At 44.6% G+C, this 13,723-nt stretch overlaps 1 protein-coding gene across 4 annotated transcripts in view; it reads left to right on the forward strand.

Annotated features, from left to right (window-relative positions):
- The window catches only part of itga7 (integrin, alpha 7), an 84,341-nt gene extending 76,577 nt beyond the window's left edge, over nucleotides 1–7,764 (forward strand). For all 4 annotated transcript variants that reach the window (XM_057846305.1, XM_057846306.1, XM_057846307.1 and 1 more), the window contains one exon: nucleotides 1,161–7,764. In XM_057846305.1, coding sequence (XP_057702288.1) covers nucleotides 1,161–1,313 — 153 coding nt within the window. In that variant the 3' untranslated portion in view covers nucleotides 1,314–7,764. The remainder of the gene's footprint in view (nucleotides 1–1,160) is intronic.
- The last annotated feature ends 5,959 nt before the right edge of the window (nucleotides 7,765–13,723 follow it).

Genomic DNA, 13,723 nt, shown 5'->3' on the forward strand with positions numbered 1-13,723 from the left:
AAAACAACAACGTGCAGTTAGCATTTATTTTATGTAAATATGTCGAAGTATGATGCTAGTCTGTCAGTCAATGTGGCGGCCGCCATATGTAAACAGAGCTTTTCTGGTAAAAATTCTTGTGAATAAATGCTTAAATCCCTGAAGACGGTGTCAATTCTTAGTTAAAAGCAAAAAAAAAAGAAAAACCTGCAGTTAGCATTTATTTTACGAAAATATATCGAAGTGCGATGATAGTCGATGATGTAAAACAGTCTCGATTCTTGGTTAAAAGCAAAAAAAAATCGTTCAGTTAGCAATGTATTTTATGTAAATATGTTGAAGTACGATGCTAGTCTATCAGTCAATGTGGCGGCCGCCATATGTAAACAAAGCTTTTCCAGTGAAAATTCTTGTGAATAAATGCTTAAATACCTGAATTCCTAATAGATATGGACTTAAACGAGTCTTGATTCTTGTTTAAAAGCAAAAAAATTGTGCAGTTGGCATTTATTTTACGTAAATACGTCAAAGAATGATGTTAGTCTGTTAGACAATGTGGCAGCAGCCTTACAACAAAGAGCTTTTTACGTTGAAAATTCTTGTGAAAAAACAAAAAATATAATACTTTACTTTGAATCCTCGAACAAATCACTCCTGAGACAATCCGTCCTGTTTGTATGCAGTACAGCTTTCGTACTTTTTCAACATAAATCCAGCGTTGGATCGCTGCATGTGTCGCTGCGACTGACTGTGAATAACTGAAGCGGATTATGGGATGGTGCCCTACTTGAAAGCGTGGCACAGTGAAGGTCGAATCTGACCCACAATATATTGGGGAGTATTGATGGAGTATGTTGGAGTATTCAAGGAGACACATCCTGATTTTTTTTTTTTTTTTTTTTTTTTTTTTTATACAAACCCAGATTTATCTCTGAAGACTGCAGTATTTTAGACCTCCACATTATGCACATTGATACAACAGTGCTGAATCCCCCCCAACCATTTCATTATTTTGACAAAGATAGTACCAATTTTCACATGCGCTCATGAGCCAATAAAATTCCTTTGATGGTCAAGGTGGCCCCCTCAGAACAGTAGCATGGAACTCTGTTACCTTAAAAAATAACAAATCAATGTGTCAATTGCATCTATTTCTCTCTCCCTCTCTGATTGTCTCCCAGTGTGGTTTCTTCCAACGAGCCCACGTCAAGGACAAACTGCCTCAGTACCACGCAGTGAAGATCCCTCGCCAGGAGCGCCCCCAGTTCCAGACAGAAAAATCAGGCGTTCATAAAAAGGAATGGGCCACACACTGGAGCGACGGGACTTCATAAAAAAAAAAAAAAAAAAAAAACTCCCTTAACCCAATCAACCACAACCCCACTCTTCCTTCTGAGCGAGTTACTCATTTGGAGCTCAAACAATGTGAGAAGCGTTGACGCGTGCACGTTGCCGAAGACTGGATCTTGAGCACGTAAGAGACACAGAGCGACTGCACAGCTATCGTGGAGTGTTCGATTATATAGCCAATGTAATGCATATTGGACGTTGGTGATGTAGCCTGTGAGAAGGACTGCTATTTTTTTAAACTGCTGTAGCACTGACAAGTCACATTAGCGGTAGTGTCTGCGAGACAGACCTGTAATGGCCGAAAGTCAAATCCTCAGAAATGTGCTGGTTGTTTTGATATTTCGTGGGGGACCCTGGCGTGTTTGTGGAAGGTTCAGTTGCACTCCTGCAGCTATAAATTCATTTCAAGCCACATTAGAGCTAGGGTTTCCTTAGGAGGGCTGTTATGACTTTGAAAATTATACAAACTTCCTCTAAGGTCACCTTTTTGTTATAATGGAACATACTGGTAATCAAATATACGCATGATTCTATTTTTCAATTTGTGATCAGAAGGGATTTCTCAGCAAAAAAAAGCACTTAATACTTAATAATCAGTGCAAAGTGAAGAGAAATCTAATTGACTGGCATCTAGTCCAGTCCGCTGGATAGACTCCAGTTATCTGACACTCTATTAAGAATAGGTGCTCCAGAAAATGTTCGGATTGGAGAGTTAATCATTAGAATATTAAAAAATTCTCAATATATTTGTCCTGTTTGATTGACAAAGAAGAGTTTTACTTCAGAAATCAGAATTCCGATACAACTCAGAAATCAGTCACAGCAGCATTTTGCCCCAATGTAAATGGACTGTACAGGGGTCCTCAGTTCATGACTGCTCAGACACAGTTTCATGTACTCAAACTAGTTTGTAAGAAGCTATTCTCACTGCTTTTCATTTGAATTATATTTACAAATTGTGTTTTTCCATGCAGGTACTCACATGCACTAATGAGTCGGTAGCCCTCTGTCAATGACGGAAAAATCCAGTGGTCACAGAAACACAAAAAGTATTATGACGAGTTCATTTTGAGAAAAAACAATCAATGCCATTTTGAATTTTGAAAAAAAAAAAACATACCTGATGCTTGCAATTTACTCTTTGCATGAGGCTGTTTGAAGTGCATAAACCTATTTTTGTGCTATGCTCGATGTATCTTACGACGGAGTGTTAGGGCCAAAGAAAGTTGGGATGGGGGGGTGACAACGAGAACATAGTCACACTATTATGAGATCATTGTTGAAATACACAAAAATAAAGTCATATGTTGTAATACTATGAGAAAAAAGTCATAATATTATGTGAATAAAGTCAGAGTTGCGTGGACATTGGAGACAGTGCCTCTGGATTGGCAGACCGGGGTGCTGGTCCCTCTTTTTAAGGAGGGGCATCGGAGGGTGTGTTCCAATTATAGAAGGATCACCCTCCTTAGCCTCCTCAGTAAAGTCTATTCAGTGGTGCTGGAGAGGAGGGTCTGTCGGGAAGTCGAACCTCGGATTCAGGAGGAGCAGTGCGCTTTTCGTCCCGGCCGTGGAACAGTGGAACAGTTATACACCCACGGCAGGGTCCTCGAGGGTGCATGGGAGTTCGCCCAACCACTCCCACTATACATGTGTTTTGATCCGGAGAAGGCGTTCGACCATGTGCCTCGGGGGGTACTGCGGGGGGTGCTCCGGGATTACGGGGTACCGAGCCCCTTGGTAAAGTCTAATCGGTCACTGTACGACTGGTGTCAGAGTTTGGCACATTGCCGGCAGTAAGCCAAATTTGTTTCCAGTGAGGTTTGGACTTCGCCAAGGCTGCCCTTTATCACCGATTCTGTTCATAACTATAATGGACAGAATTTCTAGGTACAGCCGAAGTGTTGAGGGGGTCCGGTTTGGTGACCTCAACATTGCATCTCTGCTTTTTGCAGATGATGTGGTGCTGTTGGCTTCCTCAAGCCGTGACCTCCAACTCTCACTGAAGCGGTTCGCAGTCGTGGGTGAAGCAGTTGGGATGAAGATCAGCACCTACAAATCCGAGACCATGGTCCTCAGTCGGAAAAGGGTGGAGTGTCCTCTCCGGGTCGGAAACGAGATCCTGCCCCAAGTGGAGGAGTTCAAGTATCTTGGGGTCTTGTTCACGAGTGAGGGCAGGAGTGAGCAGGAGATCGACAGGCGGATCGGTGCAGCGTCTGCAGTAATGCGGACTCTGCACCGGTCCGTAGTGTTGAAGAGGGAGCTGAGCCGAAAGGTGAATCTCTCAATTTACTAGTCGATCTACGTTCCTACCCTCACCTATGGTCACGAGCTGTGGGTCGTGACCGAAAGAAAAGGATCCTGAATACAAGCGGCCGAAATGAGATTCTTTCGCAGGGTGTCTGGGCTCTCCCATAGAGATCGGGTGAGCTTGGTCATCCGGGAATGACTCAGCATTGAGCCGCTACTCCTCCGCGTTGAGAGGAGCAAGCTGAGGTGGCTCGGCCATCTGGTTCAGATGCCTCCTGGACGCCTCCCTCAAGAGGTGTTCCGGGCATGTCCCACCGGCAGGAGGCCCCGGGAATGACCCAGGACACGCTGGAGAGACTATTTCTCTCGGCTGGCCTGGGAACGCCTTGGGATCCCGCCAGAGGAGCTGGTTGAAGTGGTTGGGGAGTGGGCAGTCTGGGCTTCCCTGTTAAAGCTGCTGCCCCCGTGACCCGACCCTGGAACAAACGGAAGATGATGGATGGATGGATGGATGGATGGATGGATGGATAAAGTTATACTTTTGTAATATCACGAGACAAAAGTGATAGTATTGTTATATTGCAAATGTTTTTCTCGTAATCTTACAACTTCAATGTCAAAATATTACGAGAATAAAGTCATATGTTGTTATGCTACGAGAAAAAAGTCATGGTATGATGAGATTAAAGTAATACGTTGTATTATTACAAGACAAAAGGCATAATTTAATAATATCACTTTCTTTTCGTAATTTTCCGACAATCTCACATAACACATGACTATATTCTTGTAGCTAATGTTACGATTTTTTTCTTGTAACATTGCTACTTTTTTTCTCGTAACATTACAACGTATGACATTATGATGTACAATTATGACCTTTTGGCCCTAATAAGACCGTCGTATTATAGTTTGTGGTAGAAGCCAACGGACGCCCAAGGTGTTTCTAGTCAAAAGCCGTTAACTCCTCTCAGCCAATCAGCGCAGCACATTCTCACTCACAGTGCTACCTCGACATAAGATCGCATCGACATACGATCCTTTCAACATCCGACAAAAAATTTGACTCGTGTTTTGTCTCGACATATGACGACATGCTCGAAATGGCATGGAATTGAAACGCAGGAACCGGTTCTATTTAGGAACTGGTTCTCGATTCCCCTCGATTCTTTTCGCCGAGGGAGTTAGTTGGATCATCTTCAAAATTTGTGAGACTGTTCAGGAGACATGTGAGATCTAAAATTTTCAAAATGGTGCGTTTTCATTCATGGGTCTGACCTGGGCGTGGTGCCAAAGTCGGCCATTTTTTCGGCAAAATTACAAATTCAGTAAAAGACTAATAGCTCCTTGACACAACGTTCAATCTTTTTCATATCTGGCATGTATGTGCGGAATCCCACCCTTAACATGAGTGCGTTGAAACATGACCCATTAGGCCTAGCGACCTCTAGTGGGAACAGGAAATTCCTTTTTTTTACTAAACAGGCTCCTCCTCCAAGGAAAAAAATATATTCACCTGAAACCTGCATCAGGGGAGCCATAAGACATGTGTTCAGGTGCCTGATGAAAAATACTGAGGTTTGGTTGAAGCAGAAGAGTCCAACAGGAGAGGTGAAAATGACTGAAGCCATTTCATCTCACCACAAGTTTTGAACAGTCATAACTTCTACAACATATCTGTGCCAAACATCTCGTGCTTGTTGAGTCATACTCTGAAGGGTCCTGTAGGGGTCATTTGCATCAACCCTACAGCGTCAACTAGTGGCAATAGAAAGTCACTCATTTTTCTAATATATGTCCAGTTCTTTTCAGGTTGGTCATTGTAGTTTCAAGACCTTTTGAAATACTTATTTTACGGCCCATGTACACATGTCTCTGTCTGTTACCGTGACGACCCTTTATTCGCTCCTTTTTTGTAGTACTCTCTCCAATAGAGGTTTTTATCTCTTAGGTGTGTGAATGTAAAGAGGCGACTTTTGAGCATGTTAGGTTCTAATGAGACGATTAGAGAGGAGGATCTGCCACCACCCTGACCTGCACACTGTCCGAGTTGCGCTAGATTTCGAGGGCCCGTTCAGTCCTGCTTGCAGGCCTAGTTTGTATTTATAATTCATTTATTTTGTTATGTGTTAAAGGTTTAGCCTAGGTTTTGGGGCTGTGGAATGAATTGATCGAATTATAATGTATTCTTATGGGAAAATCCCGCTTAATATACGACCATTTCGACTTACAAAATTGGTCTTGGAAAGAATTGAATTCGTACGTAGAGGTACTGCTGTACAAGCATTTTTTTGAATGAAAATCAGGCTTTGCTTTTTAATTTCGGTTTAGCATAATTATTTCAAGAATTAATATCATGAAAATGCCTGACAGAAATATTTGTATTTTTGTTGCCAAATCCTTTGAGGTACTGTATTCACTGCAATCAAACGACTTTTGCAACTTTCAATCAGACCTCTGCACCTCTCAGTAGGTACTTTTGGTTAATTGTTTCATGGCAAACAGCTCCACTTGTCTCGAGTTTGAAGGGTGCATACTCCATATGCCATGTTTCAGCAACTTCACCAGATGTTCAATTAAGCTGTAGACCAGGATTAATAAAAGGCCCTTTTCAGCACAGTCCACTGTTTTGCTCTTAGTCATTCTTTGATTTTTTTTTTTTTTTTTATAGCCTATTTTTGGGTTATTATCCTCTGCATGATTCACAACAGGTGACAGAAGCCTATTCTCTGACACGTCACACACAGACATTTCTTGAGATATCGCTGTTCTCTGAAGGAATTCAAGACACCTGAAGCAAAATACAGTAAAGGTGCCCTAGAACATTTTACTTTCATGTTTGTAGCAGTGATGTTGTTCTTTTCTTGGTATACTTCATTTTTGTGTTGACATAGAGGTTGTGTACTTTCAGAGTTGTTTATCGTACTATAAAAAAGTAATTAGTTAGTTACAAATGACTTATCCCAAAAAGTAATTGAGTTAGTAACTCACCTCATTGTATGAGTAATTAGTTTCGCAGCAAAGTAACGGATATTACTTTTTATGTTCTACACATTACATTATACATTCTATAACATATTTCATAACGAAGATGTTGATATTACGTAACTGATTGAAGAATAAGAAAACGACTGTATATGTATATGTATGCATGTATTTTAGAACATTTGGTATTCATTTGGATTAAATATATTAGTCTGTTAAGAAAACACAAATGTAAATTTCTGACCACTAACCACTGCAAATCTCTGAAACTATGTTAGGCCTTACTGAACATTAAGCAGAACACTATCCTTAAATATTCTGTAATGTAACGATATTAAATATTGAAAACAATTAAAGTTTGCGAACACTACCTTTGAAATTCCATTCCCTCGCCTGTCACCGTTATCGCTGTCTTGTGTTTGCCAGAGCGTGCCTTGCAGTGAGACAGCGTGAGGTGGAAGGCATGAGGTGCCGCCCACCTAGCCAATCATGATCGCGTTTGCAACGGCGTCACCCCCCTCCCCCCTCCCACTCTGCTCTCTCCGTGTCTTTCAGACAACTCATGCTTCATTCAACCAAATTGTAGTAACCTGCCCCTTGACCTCCTCAGTAATGGTAACAGCATTGCAAAGTAGCAAAAGTAAAAGTATTTTCATTACTCACTACTGAAAAAAAAAATAACATACCAATACATATACATAGAAATAACTGCTAGAAACGCTGTTTTACTGTAACGCCGTTATTAACAACGCTCTGTGCCTTTGCCAAAAAAGTTCCACTATTTTCTCCCATAAGTTTAATGGCTTGTTGCGTGTCAGTCAAATTTTAGTATCTAATTTACAAGTTCGAAGACCTCCCAAATAACACAAGTTTGCTGTCCACATCCCCATTTTCAAATTACTTTTCTTGTAGTACCATCATTCTTGTTGAGGCCTGTTCCATGAGTTTATGTTGAACTAAAATTCAAAAGCAATGTCTGTCTCTATATTTCTGTGACCAACGTTTTTTTTTTATTATGACTGAAGCACACATAACCTTGTGAAAATGTATGTGTTTAATGTAATTAGGAGTTTGCCACTACACATGGTTGGCGATAGAATAAATCCTGTGTCATTTTACTGTTATAGAAACAAACGGACTGCCATGCTCTGTCATTAACAGAGGACTCCCTTTGGAGATAAAATCCATCCATCCATTATCTTCCGCTTAGTCCGGGGTCGGGTCGCGGGGGCAGCAGCTTTAGCAGGGGAGCCCAGACTTCCCTCTCCCCAGCCACTTCAGCCAGCGCCTCCGGCGGGATTCCAAGGCGTTCCCAGGCCAGCCGAGCGACATAGTCTCTCCAGCGTGTCCTGGGTCGACCCCGGGGCCTCCTGCCGGTGGGACATGCCCGGAACACCTCTCCAGGGAGGCGTCCAGGAGGCATCCGAACCAAATGCCCGAGCCACCTCAACTGGCTCCTCTCAACGCGGAGGAGTAGCGGCTCGACACCAAGCCCCTCCCGGATGACCGAGCTTCTCACCCTATCTCTAAGGGAGAGCCCGGACACCCTGCGGAGGAAACTCATTTCGGCCGCTTGTATCCGGGATCTTGTTCTTTCGGTCACGACCCACAGCTCGTGACCATAGGTTAGGGTAGGAACGTAGATCGACCGGTAAATCGAGAGCTTCGCCTTTTGGCTCAGCTCCTTCTTCACCACAACGGACCGGTGCAGAGTCCGCATCACTGCAGACGCTGCACCGATCCGCCTGTCAATCTCCCGCTCCCTCCTACCCTCACTCGTGAACAAGACCCCAAGATACTTGAACTCCTCCACTTGGGGCAGGATCTCATCCCCGACCCGGAGAGGGCACTCCACCCTTTTCCGGCTGAGGACCATGGTCTCGGATTTGGAGGTGCTGATCTTCATCCCAACCGCTTCACACTCGGCCGCGAACCGCCCCAGTGAGAGTTGGAGGTCACGGCTTGATGAAGCCAACAGCACCACATCATCTGCAAAAAGCAGAGATGTAATGCTGAGGCCACCAAACCGGACACCCTCAACGCTTCGGCTGCGCCTAGAAATTCTGTCCATAAAAATTATGAACAGAATCGGTGACAAAGGGCAGCCTTGGCAGAGTCCAATCCTCACTGGGAACGAATTCGACTTATTGCCGGCAATGCGGACCAGACTCTGACACCGGTCGTACAGGGACCGAACAGCCCTTACCAAGGGGCTCAGTACCCCGTACTCCCGGAGCACCCTCCACAGGACTCCCCTTGGCACACGGTCGAACGCCTTCTCCAAATCCACAAAACACATCTGGACTGGTTGGGCGAACTCTCATGCACCCTCGAGGACCCTGCCGAGGGTGTAGAGCTGGTCCACTGTTCACCGGGACGAAAACCACACTGCTCCTCCTGAATCCGAGATTCGACTTCCCGACGGACCCTCCTCTCCAGCACCCCTGAATAGACTTTACCGGGGAGGCTGAGGAGTGTGATCCCTCTATAATTGGAACACACCCTCCGGTCCCCCTTTTTAAAAAGGGGGACCACCACCTCGGTCTGCCACTCCAGAGACACTGTCCCCGATGTCCACGCAATGTTGTAGAGGCGTGTCAGCCATGACAGCCCCACAACATCCAGAGCCTTTAGGAACTCCGGGCGGATCTCATCTACCCCTGGGGCCTTGCCACCGAGGAGCTTACCAACCGCCTCAGTAACTTCAACCCCAGAGATCGAAGAGCCCACCTCAGAGTCCCCAGACTCTGCTCCCTCAAAGGAAGGCGTGTCGGTGGAATTGAGGAGGGCTTCAAAGTATTCTCCCCACCTACTCACGACGTCCCGAGTCGAGGTCAGCAGTACACCATCTTCACTATACACAGTGTTAATGGTGCACTGCTTTCCTCTCCTCAGATGCCGGATGGTGGACCAGAATTTCCTCGAAGCTGTCCGGAAGTCGTTTTCCATGGCCTCGCCGAACTCCTCCCATGTCCGAGTTTTTGCCTCGGCGACCGCCGAAGCCGCAGTCCGCTTGGCCAGCCGGTACCTGTCAGCTGCCTCCGGAGTCCCACAGGCCAAAAAGGCCTGATAGGCCTCCTTCTTCAGCTTGACGGCATCCCTTACCGCTGGTGTCCACCAGCGGGTTCGGGCATTGCCACCACGACAGGCACCAACCACCTTACGGCCACAGCTCCGATCGGCCGCCTCAACAATGGAGGTGTGGAACATGGCCCACTCGGACTCAATGTCCCTCACCTCCCCCGGGACAAGGGAGAAGTTCTGCCGGAGGTGGGTGTTAAAACTCTTTCTGACAGGGGATTCTGCCAGACGTTCCCAGCAGACCCTCACAATACGTTTGGGCCTGCCAGGTCTGGCCAGCAACTTCCCCCACCATCGGAGCCAACACACCACCAGGTGGTGATCAGTTGACAGGTCCGCCCCTCTCTTCACCCGAGTGTCCAAAACATGTGGCCGCAAGTCCGATGACACGATTACAAAGTCGATCATTGAACTGCGGCCTAGGGTGTCCTGGTGCCAAGTGCACATGTGGACACCCCTATGTTTGAACATGGTGTTCGTTATGGACAAACCGTGACGAGCACAGAAGTCCAATAACAGAACACCACTCGGGTTCTGATCGGGGGGGCCGTTCCTCCCAATCACGCCCTTCCAGGTCTCACTGTCATTGCCCACGTGAGCGTTGAAGTCCCCCAGTAGAACGAGGGAGTCCCCAGAGGGGGCGCTCTCCAGCACACCCTCCAAGGACTCCAAAAAGGGTGGGTATTCTGAGCTGCTGTTCGGTGCATAAGCGCAAACAACAGTCAGAACCCGTCCCCCCACCCGAAGGCGGAGGGAGGCTACCCTCTCGTCTACAGGGGTAAACCCCAAAGTACAGGCACCAAGCCGGGGAGCAATAAGTATGCCCACACCTGCTCGGCGCCTCTCACCGTGGGCAACTCCAGAATCCTCTCGAGAGGATTGGTACCAGAACCCAAGCTGTGTGTGGAGGAGAGTCCGACTATATCTAGTCGGAACTTCTCTGCCTCACCCACCAGCTCAGGCTCCTTCCCAGCCAGAGAGGTGACATTCCATGTCCCAAGAGTTAGCTTCTGCAGCTGGGGGTTGGACCGCCAAGGCCCCCGCCTTTGGCTGCCGCCCAACTCTCTACGCACCCGATCCCTTTGGCCCCTCCCACAGGTGGTGAGCCCATGGGAAGGGGAACCCATGTTGCCTTTTCGGGCTGTGCCCGGCCGGGCCCCATGGGGACAGGCCCGGCCACCAGACGCTTGCCTTCGAGCCCCACCTCCAGGCCTGGCTCCAGAGGGGGGCCCCGGTAACCCGCGTCCGGGCAAGGGAAACTGGAGTTCATTTCTTTTTCTCATCATAAGGGGTCAGTTTGAGCCATGCTTAGTCTGGCCCCTCACCGAGGACCTGTTTGCCATGGGTGACCCTGCCAGGGGCTCAAAGCCCCAGACAACATAGCTCCTAGGTTCATTGGGACACGCAAACCCCTCCACCACGATAAGGTGATGACTCACGGAGGAGTAGAGTAGAGATAAAATGTTAAAAAAATATATATATATAATATATATATATATATATATATATAATATATATATATATATATATATATATATATATAGTGTTTGCACCTTTATATAGATTCTTGAAATTGGCTCAGCTTATGCACCAACTCAAAAAGGACTTAACTACTCAACATCGAACAAAATAATGCCCGTTGCACTTTCATGCTTCACTGTTGTAATAAAATGTTCACAAGTTGTAGCAATAATGCACTGGTTAAGTTAGTGTCTTTTACTTTACTTTTTCATCCTTTTACATTGTAGTATTCCACATTTCGTCAACTTGTATTCTTAAATTCTGCGACTGGCTGGCACCTCCTGACCATAACAAACTGAGATAGTCTCCAGCACCTCTGTGCAGTATGGAAGATGAATTAATGAATATTCTTGAATTCATTGTTGAATCCTATTGCTGCTTGAGCTTCTTTTTTGTGCCAAACTAAGACTGTTTGCTGCTGATGACAATCAGTTCATTATTGTAACTGTTTGTTACCATGGAGGCATCAAAGAATATGTCTATGTTTTTTAATAATTGCTTAACAGGAAAAGGCATGTTCCATCATGTATTTCTATATTTGTGTTTTTTTTAGTTTTATTTTTTCTGATTTTGAATGAACAGGCCTTGATGGCAAAAGGTGATGAGATGTAGTTCCATTGCAACATGTAACGAGTGTTTTTGTTCATTTTACGTACAATTTGAAACTGCTTTATAACAGATTTTGTAATCCAGTATGCATTTCAATATTCCAGATATGATCTCAGGACATATTATGGACATTCAATTACTTGTATGCGAAAAAGTCTCTCCTCCACCCATCTTCTCTCGAAAAAGTTGGGTCTCCGGAATTTCTTTCAACCTGTCAAGTGTGAAATTAAATCACGAAGTGAATCTTTTTGTGATCTTCTTTCTAGTTTGGGTGTGAGTCAATTAACCCCTCATGGCTCAGACCAAACACCATTCATTTGCACTGTGAACGCAGGTGGGGAGAAACACTATATCAGTGCCAAAAGGTAAGAAGAGCTGCTGTGAATTTTGTCCAGTTATTCTTGGTGACAGGGTGTATGGCAATGTGTCCACTGCATGCGCCACACACATGCATCTGCACAGGAGGCGCCTAATTGACAGCGCAATTTGTAGGCTTCGTGCGAGGGCCAAGCGGGGAATTATAATCCATGATGTCTGTCAGGATTCCACCAGTTTGCTTCACAGGTCCTGTTGGGATTTCCATTTAGTCATAGTACAAAATACATACTTGTCATTGGCCCATCAGATATCTGGCTCACAGTGTTATTATTATTTGTATTATTTTTACTTTTTATGGGTTTTTTTTTTTGTTTTGTTTTTTTTGTTTTGGGGTGGTGGGGGGGGGGGGGGAGTCTTAAATCAAACGTCATTACAGTATATACCCACTTAATAGTGGGTGCTTGATCAATCACACAAAAAGTCCAGCAGAGGGCGACCTACACCAAGGCTCTGTTATGTTTATTTTGTCTTCTTGTGTTGCTCCTGACGCCACGTGCAGGAAATGGCTGTGATTCGAGCAGTATTTCCTGCGTTTCTCTCAACAAGATTTGTTCTTCATTTATTTATTTTAGTGACAGGAATTAGAAATCAAGGGCAGAAGGCTCAGTTACACCACCAGAATAAGAACGTAAAGAATCGGCAAGAAGACAGTTGGCTACAAAAATGACAAAAAATTGTTGTCCATTTTTTTCCCCTGCCGAGCCCATTCTTGTTCTTTTATTTCTTTTTACTTAAAATGGAGAACAAATAACACGCAACTCAGTACAAGTAGGCTATGCTGTGATCAGACGTTGTAATTGAATGTAGCACTAGGCTAAATGAATTTTCATGATTTGTATCATATTATTTGTTAGACATTTCACAAAAATGAAATGATTATTTAATTTACAGTCGCTGATCAAGGGTGCTGGAAGGATGTTTTTTAGGTTTTTTTCCATCCAAAAACAGCCGTTTCGGTCAGAATATGTCATGCTCGAATGTTTTCTCCATACAATGCATGCAGAATGGGAGTACACACGCATGCTGGATAGTTTACGTACTACTACTAGGCTCCTACAAAGACAGCCTTCTATTTCACCAACAGTGTGTGTTATAGTTTTTGTATTGAAAATAAAAGTGTCCGTGTATTACAGTACAAATTCCCGCAGCTGGACGGTGCAATGACACAAGAACACATTTGAAAACTAAAAGGGCCAATAGGCCTAAGTATGACAGCAACTACTTATATTTCATTATTCATTTATATTTTTCAAAAAATTGAGTGCTGTTCTCAATGTGATGTAAATCATGTTAACCATGTTAATTGCTCCCTCAGTCGCAGTCATAGCATTTGTTTCACCAGTGCTTGACACACTTAGTCGTAGCTGGTTGCAATTGCTATTTGAGTGCAGTGTTATTTTAATATTGTAATGCATCTTGGCCAACTACAATAATTTAGAATAAGATGTAAGCTCCAAGTTCAGTGCCACCATTTGTCATTGTATGGAGTCTATTTTTGTTTAATTAGGACCTGTATGACCTTGCTCTAACAGGTTAACTAATCTATAGGGCGGGGGTCAGCAACCCGCAG

This window comes from Corythoichthys intestinalis, chromosome 9, assembly GCF_030265065.1.
Source record: "Corythoichthys intestinalis isolate RoL2023-P3 chromosome 9, ASM3026506v1, whole genome shotgun sequence".
NCBI lineage: Eukaryota > Metazoa > Chordata > Actinopteri > Syngnathiformes > Syngnathidae > Corythoichthys > Corythoichthys intestinalis.